Here is a 17581-nt window from a genome sequence, read left to right on the forward strand (position 1 = left end):
CATTTCCAGGCACCCAGAGCATAAGGACCACCCCAACCTGGAGGCAGAGAGCCGCAGAGTGGGGGGTGGGACCCAGACAGCCTAACTCAACCCATGCTCTGTCCAGAGAGCGGTGGCGTCCGGAGAAAGGAGCTGAGGGGCTCCACTCTGGCCCTGAAGGAATGACATCACGGACAACTAGAAGCTGGACAAAGGACACCAAACGGGGGTTTTTAGACAGGGGACTGGAAGTGATGCAGGCCTGAAGCCCGAGGGAAAAGGAAGGGATGAGGTGAGCCCAGCAATGCCCCAGCTTCCTGCCTGGCTGCGCTCCCCCCAGGGCAGGGCAGGGGTGTCCCGAGGGCAGCAAGTGAAGGTGCTGGAGCTCAGGCTGTCTGAGGTGCTGGGAAGGACCTGTCCCAGTGCCCACAGACCTGGGGAGCAGCACCTGGGGGCTGGCGGCTGACTGACTGGTTCCCGGAGCTGACACAGGCCTGGGGTCGCTGAGCTCCCGCCGGCCAGAGCAGGGGACTCGCAGGTCCCACCGGGAACCCCGGGGGGGCTCTGGAAGGGCCACACTGTGGCAGAGGGATGAGCTATTCCTGAAGCAAAGTCCAGCCAGATCCACCTCAACACAGCTTAAAAACAAGCTTTAAGAGGAAGAAACTGCCCCGCGAGCAAATGAGCCTCCTACCAGAACAAACATAACATGTCTTGAAGGAAGACAACAAAACCTAACACACACGAATGTAAAACTCATCAAGCCTGGTGTGCAATAAGGAAATCACTAGACACAACAAGAAGGAAGAAAATGTGGCCTACAGCTCCCTCACACGAAATACAAAAATTAAGTCAGAATGGGCAAAGAACTTAAACATAAGAGCCAAAAATACAGGTTCTTGGAAGAAACAGCAGGGTAAATCTTTGTGACCTTGGGTTTGGCAATGGATTTTCTTTTCTTTTTTTTAAAAAAGATTTTATTTATTTATTTGACAGAGAGAGAGCGAGCATAAGCAGGGGGAGCGGCAGAGGGAGAGGGAGAAGCAGGCGCCCCGCTGAGCAAAGAGCCCAGGGCCTTGAGATTGTGACCTGAGCTGAAGGCAGATGCTCAACCGACTGAGCCACCCAGGCGCCCCTGGCAATGGATTTTCTGATATGACAATCAACAACAACAATAAAATAGGTATTTTGACTTCATCAAAATAAAAAACCTTTTGTGCATCAAAGGACACTATCAACAGAGTAAAAAGGTAACTCACAGAATGAGAGAAAATATTTGCAAGTCATCTATCAGATAAGAGATTAATATCCAGAATATATAAAGATTTAAAACTCCACAACAGAAAAACCCCAAACATTTTAAAGACGGGCAGAGTGGGGTTACATCAAACTAGGAAGTTTCTGCACAGTGAAGGAAACCACCAACAAAATGAGAAGTCAACCTGCTGACGGAAGGAAATATTTGCAAATCATATACTTCGTAGGAGGTTAGTACCCCAAATATATGAAAAACACATACAACTCAATAGCAGAAAACAAACAATCTGATTAAAAAAAAAAAAAGGGTAGATCTGAACAGACATTTCTCCAAAGAAGACATCCACATGGCCAACAGACACATGAAAAGAGGTTCAACATCACTCATCATCAGGGAAATACAAATCTAAACCACCATGAATTATCACCTCACATCTGTCAGAATGGTTGTTATAAAAAAGTCAAGAAATAACTAGTGCTGGCAACAATGTTGGAGACAAGAGCCCTCTGTGCACGGTTGCTGGGAATGCACACTGGTGTAGCCACCCTGGAAAACAGTATGGAGGTTCCTTAAAAAATTAAAAACAAAAATACCATACAATCCAGCAATCCCATTTCTAGGTATTTATCTGAAGAAAATGAAAACATTAACTCGAAAACACATCTGCACCCCTACGTTCACTGCAGCATTATTTACAATAGCCAAGACATAGAAACAACCCAAGTGTCCATTGACAGATGAACAAAATATGGTCCATCCACACAGTGGAATATTGTTCAGCCTTAAAAGGAAGGAAACGGACACTTGCTACAGCGTGGATGGACCTGGAGGACATCATGCTGGGTGACATAAGCCAGACACAGAGGACAAACGCTGGATGATGCCTCTTATATGAAGTCCCCAGAGTTGTCAAATTCATAGAGACAGAAAGTAGGACAGTGGGCACCAGGGGCTGGGGCTGGGAGGGCCGGAGAGGGACAGAGTTTCCATCTGGGAGGATGAGAAAGTCCAGGAGATGGGGGGTGGTGTTGACGGCACAGCACTGTGAATGTGCTTCAGGCCACTGAGCACACACTTAAAAATGGTCAAAATGATATATTTTATGTTATGTATAGTTTATCACCATTTAAAGAAATTCCCCCAAATGAAGGCAAAATATGTTTCAGGAAAACTAAAGCAGAGAAAATTCATTGCCAGCAAGCCTACACTGTAAGGCATGTTAAAGGAAATTCTTCAGATGGAAGGAAATGAAGCCAAAATGGAAATCTGGATCCACATAAGGATCGGAGAGCCCCAGAAATAGCAACTATGCAGGTAAACACAAAAGTCATTTTTCCATTTCACATTTATCTAAAATGTAACTGACTATTTAAAGCAAGAATAGTATCAACGTATCGTGGAGTTTATAACATCCTGTAGAAAGAAAACCCATGACAACAAAGGACAGGCCGGGAAAATGGGAGTATGCTGTAAGGCTCCTAAATTACATGTGACATGGTAGGATGTCATCTGACAGTAGAGGATGAGAAATTAAAGATGTACATTGTAAACCCTATAAATATCCACAAAAGTTAAAACAAAGCTTATTAACTAATAGCATAGCTAAAATGGAAGCCTAAAAATTAATTAATTCAAAAGAAGAGATAAGGGAACAAGAAACAAAAAGATGGGACAAATAGAAAAAAAAATCAAGATGAAAGACTTAAATCCAACCATAGGGATACTTATTGAATGGGAACTCCCATGACAAGACAGAGGTTGTTATGCTGAGTGAAAAAGCAAGAACCAGCTCTACACTGTCTACAAGAAATGCACTCGCGGTAGGACCCACATGGGTTAAAAATACAAGGATGGAAAATGTACCGATGCAAACACTTCACATCGGAAGGCAAGGGTGATCATTCTGCTGCCAGACGAAGCTGCTTTAGGATGAGGAATGTGACCAGGAGGGACATTTGGTACTGCAAAGGGGTCCATTCAAAGACTTGGTATTCATAAATGAACACACACTTCATAACACAGCCCCCAAAATGCATGAATGAAGTCAACACTGATAGAATCGTGAAGACAAAGAGGCAGATGCATAATCACGGTTGAGAGTCCAACACCCCTTCTCAGCAGCTGGGAAGACGTGGACCGTAAGGAGCTCCCATGACCCGTGGACACGGCACAACTCCCTCCCAGTGACAGCAGAACACCTGTTCTTTGTAAGCACCCCTGCAATACCCACCAGGATAAACCATATACTGGGCATCAAAGGTCTCAGGATATTTTGGGATAATGAAGCTTTATAAGTAGAATATGTCGCTAAATCAGAATTAAGTCAGAAATCAAAAATAGAAGCATATCTAGAAAACCTCCCAAGATTTCAAAATTAAATGGCAAGTTCCCCAAATCTCCCATGAGTCAAAGAGGAAATCACAAGGCAGACCAGGGAGTACTTGGAACTGAAGCAAAGTGGAAACACAGCACGTGGAGCTTTGTGGGAGGCAGCTAAAGCCTTCTCTTAGAGGCAAACGTGTAGCTTTCTAGTTTACAGTAGAAAGAAGGTGAAGGTGGTGGTAAGTGTCTACGGAACTGCGGACATTTGAACTTGTTGGAGTTACACGACCTGTTTTGGGGTTTCCAAGCCCACAGGCGCTGTCCTGGCTCAGACTTCACGCCTGTCCAGCGAGTTCCCTGCACCATTTCTCAGCCCTGGAGCTATAACCACAGGCCTCTGGTTTCGGCTCTGAGCCTGCCATGTTTCCTCATGCACGCCCGCCAGGGATTGAGGCTGGGGATGTGGGCAAGTGCCGGGGCTAATGAGGACAGCGCTTCTGGCGCAAACACCAACAAGGCTCTGCTTTCTCGGGTAAGACGTAACGAAAGTAACAGCAACATCATGCTTCCCTCTGCAGCCTTGGTGGGACCCTTTCCACCATGAATCCTTCTGCACCTCCAAACAAAAGACAGGTGGTCCCCAATGGTGTCACTTGGTGCCTTTCAACCTCTCTGCAAGTTTCTTTCAAAATTGTAAGAGACATCCTAGCTTGAAACCTGAGTCCTCATTTTGTTGGTGTAATTATGGACTAAACCCAAGCCAGCACTGAGCACCTCTGAGTGCCCCCCAGTGCAGGCCCCCAGGTGCTCATCCACCACCGCGTCTGCCCCTGCAGAGCCCTTCCCTCTGATCACGGCCAAGCTGAGCGCTGGGCCACAGGGGTGAGGGCACACGCAGCCCGGGCACGACCCGTCAGTGAGACACTATTAAATTTGGGAAATGCAGCGGTGAACAGCTCAGCGGCAAGCCGTGTGGCGTTTTTCACCCCTAAGAGCAGCAAACTCGACTTCTCTTTATCTGGACGATTCTCGCTTGCTCATCACGTTAAGAGTCCCATCCACACACTGTAAACCTCCCTGCCTCTCTGTTTCTCACAGCTGCGGGCTCCCCCCGCCGGGCCGGCCTCTGAAACCAGCCCGCCCCTCCTGAGAGCTCCCAGCGAGGCTCCCAGCCCCTCTGCAAGCGGGCCCTCTCTTCCCCTTCCCTGTCCTCCTCACACAGGTCCACTCTCCTCCAGGTGCAAACCAACGACATCTTCCTAAAAACACAAGCACGTCCTGGGGCACACGACCTCACCCGGCCTGACCACACTCTTCCTGACCACGGCTCAAGGAAACCACCCGTCCTCCCAGCTGCACCTCCAGACCCTCCAAACCTGCGTCCCACGTTCCTGCCCCTCCATGCCGCTTCCCACCACGGAGAGACAGTGCCCACGTGGGGCACAGAACCACGGAACAAAGCGTTCAGATTCTTAGGTTCTGAAACACAGTCATTCCAGATGCTGTGTGGAGGCCGGTCCTGTGAACACCCACCACCCAACGCCCACTCCCGCCGGCAGCATCTCTCCGCAGCCGGGGCTCCCATCCTGCGGCCGCGTGCCTGTCCACGCGCCCGAGTCCTGGCTCCTCCCAGGAGGACACGGTTTTCTAACTCCAAACAAGGTTGGCAAACGTGCCTATTTGCTGTTAGACCAGAACTGTTCTAGTTTTGTTGGTGCAAGTTCCTTTTGCTAAGTTGTTAAGTGGACTCATTTGCATATAAACATGAACGGAATGTGGCCAAGTGAGAGGCGCCCTCACAAGAAACCTCCCCGTGGACGGGAAATTTTAGTGTCAGTGTGACGCCCGCGGTCGCCTGCACTCATCCCGCGGGAAGCTGAGTCAGGAGAGCGAGCGCCCGAGCCGCCTGAGCCGCCGGGGACCTGTGGGGGTCTTCCGGAGCCCCCGGGCCCCATGCACGTTTATGAACGCGTCCGCGTGAGGACTGCATGTTACTCGACGGCCAGGGTCAGGGTCGTTTCGGGAGGGCTCCTCAGCAAGCGTCCGGATTCTGAGGAGAAACGATGCACCCACAGGGGCACTGATGGCCCTTCCAGCCTCAGTCGCCCGAGTGGGGACGAGGACGAGGGAGTAGGAGCCGGCCCGAGAGGACCAGAGAAGAACAGACTCGGGGAGAGCCGCACCTGCAGGCCGTGGGCGCATGTGGTGTGGGATGCAGGGGAGGGCAGGGCCCCGGGAAGGCCACTGGATGTGGGGCCCGAGGAGGGACTCGCGCAAGAATGGATGCTGGGTTTGTAAAAGGAAAGGAACTTCTCAGGAAAAGCAACAGTGGGGGTTGGTAGGCCCGGTCTGTTTAGGAGGCCGGAGGGTGTTTTCTGCCTGCAGAGGTGGGGCGGGAGAACGGAGCGGGCAGAGCCCGGCCCACGCTGGAGGCGGCCCGCCTTCCTTCCAGGCAGCTCTGGCCAGCCTCCCGCCGCCCACAGAGCCGAGCACAGTGGGCGAAGCTGCCCGGGGCCTTTCTGCCGTCCACTGTCCACTGTCCACCGTCCACCGTCCACCGCTGCCGGGGACCCCCCTCCAAGATCGGGATTCAGGACCGCGTCTCCAAGAACCCAGAGGCATGAAGCGCGGCCAAGGGACAGGGGTCCTCAGCACACGCTCGCAGGGCGTGTCCCGCCCTTCCCGCGGCCACGAGCCCAGCGCGTGCCGTGGCACCGGACCCCCACTTACTCGAAGTACTCGGTGGCGGGCGTGGTGCGGAAGGTGTGGTCAGGGCCGGAGCTGGAGTTGCTGGTGCGCGCCTCTGAGCAGTTGGGGCTGTTCCACGTGTTGTTGCAGTGGACCCACGGCAGCTCCACGGTGAAGGATGAGAAGAAGTAGTGCAGCGCCCAGGCAATGATGACGTTGTAGAAGAAACCCACGTAGAGCGAGATGAGGATGACCGTGAAGCCCACGCCTGGGGCGGGAGAGCAGAGCGCTGTCAGCAAGGCGCCCGCCCGCCTTCCCGGACCTGTGTTGGCTGCGCTCAGACACTGGAAACCAGACCACGTCTCTGCACACCCAGAGACAACCAGTGAGAGCTCAGGTGCCAGACTTCATGCCACGATCCCAGATGAGGGGCTGCACCCAACCCCCCAAACCACGCATGGCCATCTATGCGCACTCAGAGACATGCAGGGTCACCTAGGGCCACCCTGGTAGAACCAGGTCACCCACGAACATACAGCGTGACTGAGGGCCATCTGTCGCCATCCACTACCACTCACAGCACTCAGCATCAACCAGGGTCATCCAGGGCCCCCAAGCCATGCAAAACCATCAGAATCATCTACTGCCTCCCAGGACCATCAGGGACACCCAGAATACACAGCACCATGAAGAGTCAAAAAGACCACCCCAAACCACTCAGAGTCACTCAGGAACATCCACAGCCACCCAGGAAGACCCAATATCTCCCAGAGCCACCCAGGGTCACCAATGGTCCTTGGAAACTCCGGTCCTCAATGGCCACCCACAGCTACCCAGAGCCATTCAGACACTGATGGCCACTCACAGCTGCTCATACCCCCTCAAGACTATCCAGGGCAACCAGAGTCATCTGGGTTCATTCACAGCTACCTAGAGCCACCCAAAGTCACACAGGGCCATCCCTGACCGTCCAGGGTCAGCTGGGGCCATCCCTGACCATCCAGAGTCTCCTAAAGCAAACCAGGACCTCTCAGGGTGACCTTTCCAGGATCACAAAACCTGGAATTTGGGATCAGTCATCGAGGGGCTCCTGCCTCCCAGTGACCTCGGGCAGAGTGGCGAGCAGTCTTTGGGGCTGTGCCATCCTGACTGGGGGCAGGTGGGTCTGGCCTCCTCCCACTGGCCGAGGAGCCCTCCTGCTCAACGCTAGACAAGCTCCTTCATCAGGCTCCACACACAGCTCTTTTCATTTCAGCTTCCTTCTTGGTGTTGTGGATAGGATTTTATCGGACTGGAGCTTTGGTTTGCTTTATTAAAGCCTGGTTAGGTGCTCTGCCCATCTTGCCCACTTGTGGCTGGGGCCGTGGCGGCGGGTGGAGCATGCCTTCAAGGTGATGTTTATAGGAAGCGGCTTGGGGTGTCTTTTATGGACATAACCCTGAGGAGAAGCAATCTTCATGCTCAGGGATCATTAGAGTTCTCTTCCTACCCTGAAAGCAAAAAGAGAAGCACTAAAATTTCTTTGTGCATATGTATTAAACAGGTCCCCTATCAGGAGTGCCCTAGAAATAAAACAGGCCTGGTACATACACCAGGAAAGCGTGTGCCGCAGCCGTGATGATGAAAACACAACAGTTTCCTTTGGAAGGCCCTCTCCAGTGTGTGAGTGTCAGCATTCAAGAAAGTGACATCGCAGTTCTGCTCACTGAGTTCCTCAGGATGGAGGCTCGGTTGTGATTCACAGTAAACACGCCCAGGCAGCCGTGTTCCCGGGGGGCCGTGTCGTCGGGGGGCCGTGTTCCTGGGGAGCCGTGTTCCCGGGGGGCCGTGTCGTCGGGGGGCCGTGTCATCGGGGGCCGTGTCATCAGGGGACTGTGTTCCCAGGGAGCCGTGTCGTCAGCGGGCCGTGTCGTCGGGGGGCTGTGTCGTCGGGGGCCGTGTCGTCGGCGGGCCGTGTCATCAGGGGACTGTGTTCCCAGGGAGCCGTGTCGTCGGCGGGCCGTGTCGTCGGGGGCCGTGTCGTCAGGAAGAGCATCCCAGAAGGTTTTCCCTGGCAATGGCTGACTGTGGATGCCTGACTTGAGACCATTTTAAGGTTAGAACTTGTGTGAGACCTCAGCTTGAACACAGGAAACTCACGGGAGCCTCTGAACCAACAGCAGAGCAGGTCCGAGTCCACCGTGTGACAGAAGAGCTAACTGTGCGTCAGGCCCTTCCTGAACCCCCGCTGGGAGCACGGCCCTCCCTCCGGGCCGGCCAGTTTCTCGACCTTCACGCCGCGGTGACAAGGTCACCACCAAGGGCACGCAGGCTCGCCCCGCTGGCAGCCGGGCACCGGGCACCAGAGGCCCCCTGCACCCTGGCCGCCGCCTCCCCGGCGCTGCCCCCAGGGGCCCACGTGCTGGGGGGGGAAGGGCGCGGCGCCCAGGAAGGGGGGCGTGAGTGGGTCGCTCTGGGTTCTCTCCCAGGGCCACAGAGCCTCACGAGCTCCCCCAACGTGTCTTCCACCACGGGCCGGCACGGGACAGTGTCCCCCTGCCGGGGTGGCGGCCTCGGCCCTCTCCTGCGTTCCCACGAAAACAGGGGCCACGGGGCCTGCTCCTGTCAGACGCCCGGGGAGCCCGGGGCCACGCGCGAGCTCCAGTCACGTCGCAACGTCGGTTTCCGTAAGTTTCTGTTTTCGTTAGTATTTCCTTACATTAACTTTACGACCTGTAACCTTTACGTCAGTCTGTGTACGCTCTGTCTTATTTAAGCCACTTTAAATTCTTTTTAGGAAGAGGAGGAGTTTGGTATTTCACAGTAAAATACTGTTGACTATGAAATATCATAATTATTTTACATTCACAAGGCAGGGCGGCAGGGTTTCCACGGCACGCGTGGAACAGCGTCTGCCGTGGCCGTGAACGGGGGCGTCCTGGGGAAGCAGGCGCTCGGGCCCCCGCGGGCACGGCCCCCGTCCCCCCAGGCCGCCGGGGCCGGTTCCCTCCAGCGGCACCAGCACTGGCTTCAGGGGAGCGTCAGGGACACCAGCCGCGGAAGACCTTCCGACAAGGGCCACTGCGGGTCGTCGCGAGGAACACTCAGATTCCTCCCGTCAGTCTGGGCGTCCTTAGCCTCTGCTGGGTCTGCACACGTGCGCTCGAACGGGGAGGAGACAGAGAGAGACGGGGAGAGACAGGGAGAGACATACAGGGAGAGATAGGGAGAGACAGAGAGAGACAGAGGGAGAGACAGACAGGGAGAGAGATAGGGAGAGACAGACGGAGAGACAGACAGGGAGAGACAGACAGGGAGAGACAGAGAGTGATAGGGAGAGACAGAGAGAGACAGAGGGAGAGACAGACAGGAAGAGAGATAGGGAGAGACAGACAGAGATAGGGAGAGACAGGGAGAGACAGAGAGAGACAGAGAGAGAGATAGGGAGAGACAGACAGGGAGAGAGATAGGGAGAGACAGACAGGGAGAGAGATAGGGAGAGACAGACAGAGAGAGATAGGGAGAGACAGATAGGGAGAGACAGAGAGTGATAGAGACAGACAGAGACAGAGAGAGAGATAGGGAGAGACAGAGAGACAGGGAGAAAGACAGGGAGAGACAGAGAGATAGGGAAAGACAGAGGGAGAGATAGGCAGAGACAAAGGGAGAAACACAGAGACAGGGAGAGACACAGAGATAGGGAGAGACAGAGAGAGAGACAGGGAGAGAGACAGACAGGGACAGACAGATGGACAGGGAGAGAGAGAGAGACAGGGAGACAGAGAGAGGCCACCCACAGGCGCCACGCAGCCCAGGACACGGCCCCTCAGGGTCACCCGAGGATGGCGCACTTCATCTCGATCCGGACAGTAATACCTCTGGGGGGAAGGCAGTGACCCCCGCGGGCTCCGGGCAGGGGAGCGGCAGGCGTGAGGCCCGGGGGCCAGCAGGGCGCGCTGCACGCTGGGGCCTGCGCTGTCCCGGGCCCTGCCTCTGCCCTGCCCAAGCACCTTCTCTCAGGTGCCCGCGGCCTGCTATTCCCTGCCGCACCCCTCCATCAGGGGTTCACGGAGGAAGAGGCGAGCGTCAGGTACCTCATTTAACCTTCGGCTTCCGCGAGTGACCCCGCAAAAGGGACGCCCAGCCCCTGGCACCCGGACACTCATCCGGCCTTGCTCTGAACCTCTCTATGGTTCCATTTTGGGGGGCCCATGAATCATTTACCGAGGGAAAAGCTGCTGACATCTTAGGATTCTGCAAGCAGGCCATTAAGAAGGAAAAGCACAGGGCGCCGGGAGGGGCCTCACGCCTGGCCAGTCTCAGCGTTTCCGCTGCTGGGGGGGCCGCCCCCCTGCGGAGCCCCGGCCACAGCAGCTGGGAGCTGATCAGCTGCCATCTCTGACCACGAACCGCTGACCCATCCTCGCGTGTCCTTGGAGACTACAAGGGCTTCTGATCTCTTCCAAACACACCGACTTTTCAAGGACTTGTGAGGAAATCCCAGGGCTGATCTGGTAGGAACCATTTTCCTAGTGAAGCCAGGTGTGTGGACCAGGCCGCGCCCCTAGCCCCCCATGAACCCTCCCTGAGTCATGGGCTCTTGAGACACGGCGTGGGCTGGTGGGCAGGTGCGCCCTGGAGGCCGAACGTGGGGCGTGAGATGGGTCTGGAGCCAGTGCTCCCTGCCCCCGACAAAGGGGCGCTAATTCCCGGTGCCCGGATCTCCAGAATGGGGACAAGGCGGTGTGTGTCCTTCCCGGGGCTCTCACGAGGGCGGAGGGAGGTGACCACGGAAGGGCTGGCCATGGGGCAGGCCTCTCGGCTCAACACGGGGTGTTGCCGTGGCAGCGGCAGACGGGAGGGCTCCGTGAGGAACTAGACAGCGGGCCAGCTGGTGGGTAGCCAGCGAGAGAACAGAGGAGTAGTCTGTGTGAGGGACAGACGGCTGCGGGTAGACACAGACAGACAGGTGGTGGATGGATGGACGGACGACAGGCAGATGATAGATGGTTGATGCACGATACAGAGACGTGCTGTGACTGATGACAGGTGGTAACAGGCGGTAGATGACCGCTGGTTGACAGGTAGCTGGATGGATCCGGAGATGATAGATAGATGACAGAAAGCATTATGGGTGGCTTTATGTCCCTCCAAAACTCATTTGCTGAAGTCCTAAGCCCAGTACTTCTGAGTGCGACCTCATTTGGAGACAGGTCTTCACAGAGGTGGGCAAGTTAAGGTGTGGCTGTCAGGACGTGCCCTAGTCCAGGGTGACAGATGTCCTTAGAGGACAAGGACATCCGGTTACAGAGACATGCAGAGGAAAGTTCTGGAACAGCTCCTCCATCACAGCCCTCAGAAAGAATCAATTTTACCAACACACCTTGATTTTGCATCTCTAGGCTCTAGAAATGTAAGACAACAAATGTCCACGGATTAGACCACCCAGCTGTGGCAGGTCCTGTGGCAGCCATACAGATCGTGATAGACGCACAGGGGGGAGCAGAGGGCAGACCGACAGACAGACGGAGGCTTATCCGATCTACCGTTCTAACACCAACACCGCTCGTGACTCGCAGGCTGGCCTCACCTGTCAGCAGGGCCACGCGCTCCTGAGTCCTCCGTCAGCTCGGCCTTTTACAGTTGGACCCACATTAAAGTGGGTCTATGCACGTGCGCTTGTATGGGGAGGACAGGGACAGACGGGGAGACAGAGAGACTGGGAGAGACAGAGAGACAGGGGAAGGGACACAGAGACAGAGACAGACACAGAGACAGGGAGAGACAGAGAGAGATGGAGAGAGAGACAGAGACAGAGAAAGACAGAGACAGAGACAGAGAGAGAGACAGAGAGAGACAGAGACAGAGAGACAGAGACAGACAGAGAGAGACAGAGAGACAGAGAGAGAGAGACAGAGAGAGACAGAGACAGAGAGACAGACAGAGAGACAGAGAGAGACAGGACATGGACATCGAGGGGCATAGAGACCTATCAGAGCGGGACCGAACGCACACAGCTTGGGTGGGCTTGCTCTGAAAGCCCCGAGCCACCACCACGGTCTGTGCCGCACGCGGCGTGAGGAGGGTCCGGGCCATTACCTTTCAGGATGGGGCAGATCTTCCAGACGCCGGCAGCCCCTTCCCTGTTGAACTGCCCCAGGGCCAGCTCCATGTAGAAAAGTGGCATTCCAGCAATGAGCATGAAGAGCAGGTAGGGGACCAGGAAGGCGCCTGTGGGGCAGGACAGCTGGCTCAGCCTGGCCACCTGCTGTCGCTGGAGCGGCCATCCCACCGCTATGTCTCGGGCGCGGCCACCGATGTCTCCTGAAGCTCCCTGCACGGCCGCCCTCCAAAGGGAAGTCCCAGGCTGGGCGGGGGAGCCTCTGACCTCCAGGCCTGGCCCCCTGTCATCAGCGCCCCAACACGTCCCTGCTGAACCCCAACCACCCCTTGTGCCAAGTCACGAAATCAACCGCAGAGCAGAGGGGGCAGGCCCCTGGCCACACAGCAGCTTTGCTCCTGGAGCTGCCCTCCCCGCCTGCCCTCCCCGCCATGGCCTCTGCCCCTTCACTTGTCTGTGCAGTGTCTGCCCCTCTCGACCTGTAAATCCTCTGGGATCTGATCCATGTCTGACCCTACGGGGGTTCTGCCACCCACTCCCCGCTCCCCGTCTCCAGAGCCCGCGTCGGTCAGGGGCTGCGGTGGACAGGCGCCGGCGTCCCTCCAGCGTCCTGCCCGGTCCTCCTGGGGCCGCACCTTGCCCCAGGCACCAAATGCAGGGCCCCATGGCTCTGCCTCCGATGAGGGGGCCTTTGCCACGGCTCCTTTCCTGGGACGGGGAGGGGGAGGCAGGGAGACCCCGCAGTCCTGTCTTTGTACAACTCACTGCCCCTACTCAGGCCTCGCGTTCTCCCCTCAGAACGGGTGTGCTGGAAGGTCCTCCCCAAGAGGCTCTTCCAAACCCTTCACGTGTGCAGCCTTGAGGGACTAACGGGTCACAGAGGCCGCAGGCAGCGAGCATCAGGAGGACTCAGGGAAATGAGCACCAACTTAGCTGGCTCCTCATCTTCAATTTGTGGGTGACCCTGTCTCTTACTTTCGTTTTCTGCCTCGAGTCCACAGCTGTGCGTGGTTCTAGGGCCGGCCGCGTTCAGGGAGCAGGGCGAGCGCAAGGCCACACTACTCCAAATTCGAGGGCCTCCGTGCACTCTTGTAATACCGTCTGAAGTCCGCCCAAGACACCATTCTGTGGGTGTTTGAGGATTTGCTTTCCAAAGCGAAAGTTATCTTCGGAAACAGAAGGCAGAGCCCTGGTGCCTCCGACCACCAGGGACCACCCAGCTGCAGAGGGCAGATTCACCAGGAGGCCGCCCGACCCTCTGCTTCTTTGGTCTGTGGACACCCCTGCCCCCCGGAATGCGCGCCCTGCTAAGGCGGAGTCAGGAGCTGCAGGGCCCGTGAGGAGCAGTGCGGCGGCCCCACCAGCCCCCCCACCCGCGCAGGGGGATCGTGCAGGCCGGGCAGGACTCACCCCCGCCATTTTTGTAGCACAGGTAAGGAAATCGCCAGACGTTGGCCAGGTCCACCGCAAAGCCGATCACGGACAGGAGGAAGTCGATTTTCTTGCCCCAGGTCTCTCGCTCTTGTGTCTCCATGGGGGTTTGCGTGGGGTTGATGAGGGTAGAGTTTGTGAGCTGCACCCCATTTTGCTCCTTGACCAGGACGAGTTCCACTGCCTTTGGGCCCATGGCGTTGGGCTCCTTAGCTGGGGCCACCACAGAAGACATCAGTACCACTGGGCATTTGCTTTTACTCATGGGCAGACTGGAGCCTCGGAATCCTGTGCTTCTTTGCCCTGGGTCTTCAGCCAGCATGAAAAATAAACACACACAGGAATGCAACGATTTAGTAGCCTGAACCATGGAGGCAAGAACAGAGATCAGGGGCATCTACCGTCATGTCTTTGGGGCAGAATACATTCCAAGCCCCTAGGCTGACACAGCAAAGGTTGAGGACAGCAGGAGACAGGCTAGATCTTGTGGGGCCGGGGGTGGATGGGCCCTGAAAACCTCAGGATAAATACCTGCCTTGCTCCCTCTTTCCCTGGCACCCCTCCCCGTGCCAGTCAAAGTGCAATGCTGTATAATCTCCAATTTTGCTTTGAATAATAACGCAAAATGTCACCTCCACCGTCACCACATTGCCAGGGACTAATTTCACAATCTCCAAACAGTATCCAAAATAAGTCTTTTGGGGCGCCTGGGTGACTCAGTTGGCGAAGCGTCTGCCTTCCGCTCAGATCATGATCTCAGGGTTCTGGGATCGAGTCCCAAGTTGAGTCCGAGTCTGGTTCCCTGCTCAGCAGGGAGTCTGCTTCTGCCTCTCGCTCTGCCCCTACCCCTCACCCACCCCCCGCTGTGTTCTCTCCCTTTTTTTCTCTCTCTCAAATAAATAAATAAAATTTTAAAAATAAGTAAGTCTTTACAACAGTGCACATGTATTCTTTACACACAGCAGTAAAAGCAGAGAGCAAATTTTTATAACCAAAATCAGCCACAATAATGCAAGTTTAAAGATAAGGATTCCGACAGCTTCTTCCAGGGACCCCCATGCCCGCCTGAAAGAGTCGGGCAGACCAGAGCACCGGCAGGATTTACCTGGGAGCAGACGAGTTTCCGTACTTAGTAACTTTACCAAGGAATTGTTTCCAAGATACTTCCATAAAACCCCGTGTAACCCAATCAAGGAGAACAGAGTTACACATGGACACGGTCAAAAACAGCTTCAAATAGGACTTCTGATATTCAGATCCATCGGCATTGTTTCAACTGTACACACACGCATGTGCGCGCACACACACACACACACACCCTGGTTGAAGCAAAAGCATAACCGGATCATTTTCCTCTGTGTCCACATTTGCACAACTCACCACATAAGTGATTTTACCCACTGCTTCTCTGTGGCCCCTTCACCTGCAGTGACAAACCCAGCATTCCTGAGAGGTAGGAGAATGGCCGGCTTTGCAGGGCCTGCGGGTGCAATGGTCCTGCAGTGGGGTCCAGCAGAGAGGGCTGGAGCTGTTCGGATGGGAGCCTTTCGCTCTGACAAGGGCCCTTGCAGGTACATCCCGATGCCCTGACAGGGAAGTGCACACTCAGCATTTAGGCTGAGCCCACGCAAGTCCTGAAGCCACAGCCTCAGGGCCCAGGTTTGAGCACAGAAAGCAAAACGTGGCCTCTCAGAAAGCTTTGCTCTCTGCCCAGAACGAGAAACAGAGGTGGCTGATAAACTTGTTCGCCCTGGTCCTTCCCTGCAAACAGCCTGGGCACACAGACCCAGCATCTCCAGGACCCCACCCCATCTTCGCAATCAGACAAACCCCTGAGAGATGAAGCCTGGGCTGGGAAGACCCCCCCACGTCTCCCCCTCACCCTGTGCTACATCTGGCTCAGCAGGGTGGAATCAGCCACAAGGACCCGCTCCAACCGCGGAACTGGCGCGCTGGGGACTCCCGCGACGACCGCACCTTCCCGCGCAGCCCAGAGAGCGGGGCGGCCGGGGGACCAGGTGCTTCGCCCGCAGGGCCTGGCCAGGGGTCACTGGGGCGCGGTCAGTCCCGCACCCCTTCTCGTGCACACACCTCTCGGCCACCGACCTCCTCGAGACCGTGAATGGCATTGTCGGGGCGCGCTGCCCCTGCCAGCGACTTTTGGAGACGCGGTGCCCCCGACGGTGCCCGCCCCAGCTCAGCGCCTCTGGGCCGCAGACTTCGGGGTCCCCGGAGGGAGTGACGCGCCCCGAGGATGCGCGGGAGAGGCTCACCGTGCTCTGGCTTACCTGCCCGCCCCGGCCTCGTCTCTGCGCTGGGGTCCCGCCGCCTGGTGCCGGCGAAATCTCAGGTTGCCTCCCCTCCCGCTGCGCTGGGCGGTCGCGGCCTCCGGGCTCTTATGGTGTTGCCGGCCCGCCCCGCCCCTCCCGCCGTCGGGGGCGCCCGCCCGCCCCGGCCCCGCCCCCGCCCCGCCCCGGGTGGGCGGAGGACCAGCCCCGGCCGCGCCCGCGCCCCCGCCCGGGGACCCGACAGCCTGTCGGAGGCGGTGGCCCGCGGCCGGCGGCCGGCGCAACTCTTCATCCGCCTGGGGTCTCGAGCATCCCAGGGCCTCGCACGCGAGGGAGCGGGGACATCCCCGGGGCCCAGGAGTTGTGGCCGGCCCGAGACGGTGGTTTCCCAGCGGAACCAGCCTAGGCGGCCCTGCTATCTTCGCCCGCACCCCCAGGGCGGCCCGCTCCTCTGCGGCGTCTGCCTTGGGGCGCCCGGGAGCCCTGGGCGCGGGGCCACAGAGAAGCCCCGCAGGGGCAGCTGGCTGGGGAGGGAGCGGGGTGGCGGGCGCGCGGGGTACGGCGCTGGGGCGCGCGGGCTGAGCGGGGCGCGCCGATCCCCGCCCTCCCCAGTCCCACTGCTGCGCGGACCCCTCTCCCCAGCCGTCCAGCTGCACCGGCCCCTCCCCCTAGGGCCGCCCTTCCCTTGTCGGCCGCCCTGGGGGCTTCTCCCAGCCGAGTCTAACGCGGAGCAGGGGCGGCCGGTGACGAACCTCAACTCAGACCCGTCCCCGCTGGGGCGACCCCTGTCCCTGCTCTACCTGGCGGGCTCCGGACCCTTCCCGGGGCTCCTCGGGCCCTGTGCCCGGGCCCCTGAGCCCCCAGGCACCTGATGGTCGCCCAGGTCCTTCCGTGGCCCCGTGCGCCGCCCCCTCGCTGGGCGCGGTGTCCCGGCGACATCGCCGGGCTTTGCCTGCAGCGCGCGAGCTATGATTGGAACCACAGAGCTGGCATGATGGGCAGAGGAAAAGGGTTTCTCAGACCAGCCTGGAAAGCCACCGCGGTTGGTACCCACTCCGGGGCCGAACAGACTCAGAATCCTTGCCGAAATGCCGCCCACAAGATTTTACATTCCCGGAGTCCACAGGCCACCAACCAAGGCCCAGGATCCAGAGGTGTGCAGAATGGTGTCAAGGTGAGTGACCGCGCACTGGCTTTGCCCTCCGGGTGCCCCGGTCTCCGGGTGCCCCGGTCTCTGGCTGTTAACCTTCCTCCTGTGTATGCTTTGATTTCCGCCCTGTGCATTTGCGGTGGTGGGGCGTGCACAGCAGCCCCCCGCTCTCCAGCCTGTCTGGACCACTCACTCTAGCTCCGCAGTATCCCCAAAGCTGTGTCCCTTTGTCAGGGGACCTCAGAGTGCCCTTGCTCCTCAGTGCCATTTCCCCACTCTCTCCAGCCTCACTACCTTTCACACAGCCTCCTGGCAACCAGGCTGTTGCCCAAGACAGGACCCCTGCCCAGGGAGAGCCCAGGAAC

At 57.3% G+C, this 17581-nt stretch overlaps 1 protein-coding gene across 1 annotated transcript in view; it reads right to left on the minus strand.

Moving 5' to 3' along the window:
- Positions 1 to 14081, minus strand: part of SLC6A3 (solute carrier family 6 member 3) — a 37288-nt gene extending 23207 nt beyond the window's left edge. Inside the window, exons 1-3 of the mRNA XM_032415420.1 lie at positions 13758 to 14081; positions 12326 to 12457; positions 6290 to 6515 (exon numbers count right to left, since the gene is read on the minus strand). Of these exons, the coding sequence (XP_032271311.1) occupies positions 6290 to 6515; positions 12326 to 12457; positions 13758 to 14043 (644 nt within the window). The 5' untranslated portion in view covers positions 14044 to 14081. The remainder of the gene's footprint in view (positions 1 to 6289; positions 6516 to 12325; positions 12458 to 13757) is intronic.
- Between the last annotated feature and the right edge of the window lie 3500 nt (positions 14082 to 17581).

The sequence above is a fragment of the Phoca vitulina genome, unplaced genomic scaffold (genome assembly GCF_004348235.1).
Source record: "Phoca vitulina isolate PV1807 unplaced genomic scaffold, GSC_HSeal_1.0 scaffold17, whole genome shotgun sequence".
Classification (NCBI taxonomy): domain Eukaryota; kingdom Metazoa; phylum Chordata; class Mammalia; order Carnivora; family Phocidae; genus Phoca; species Phoca vitulina.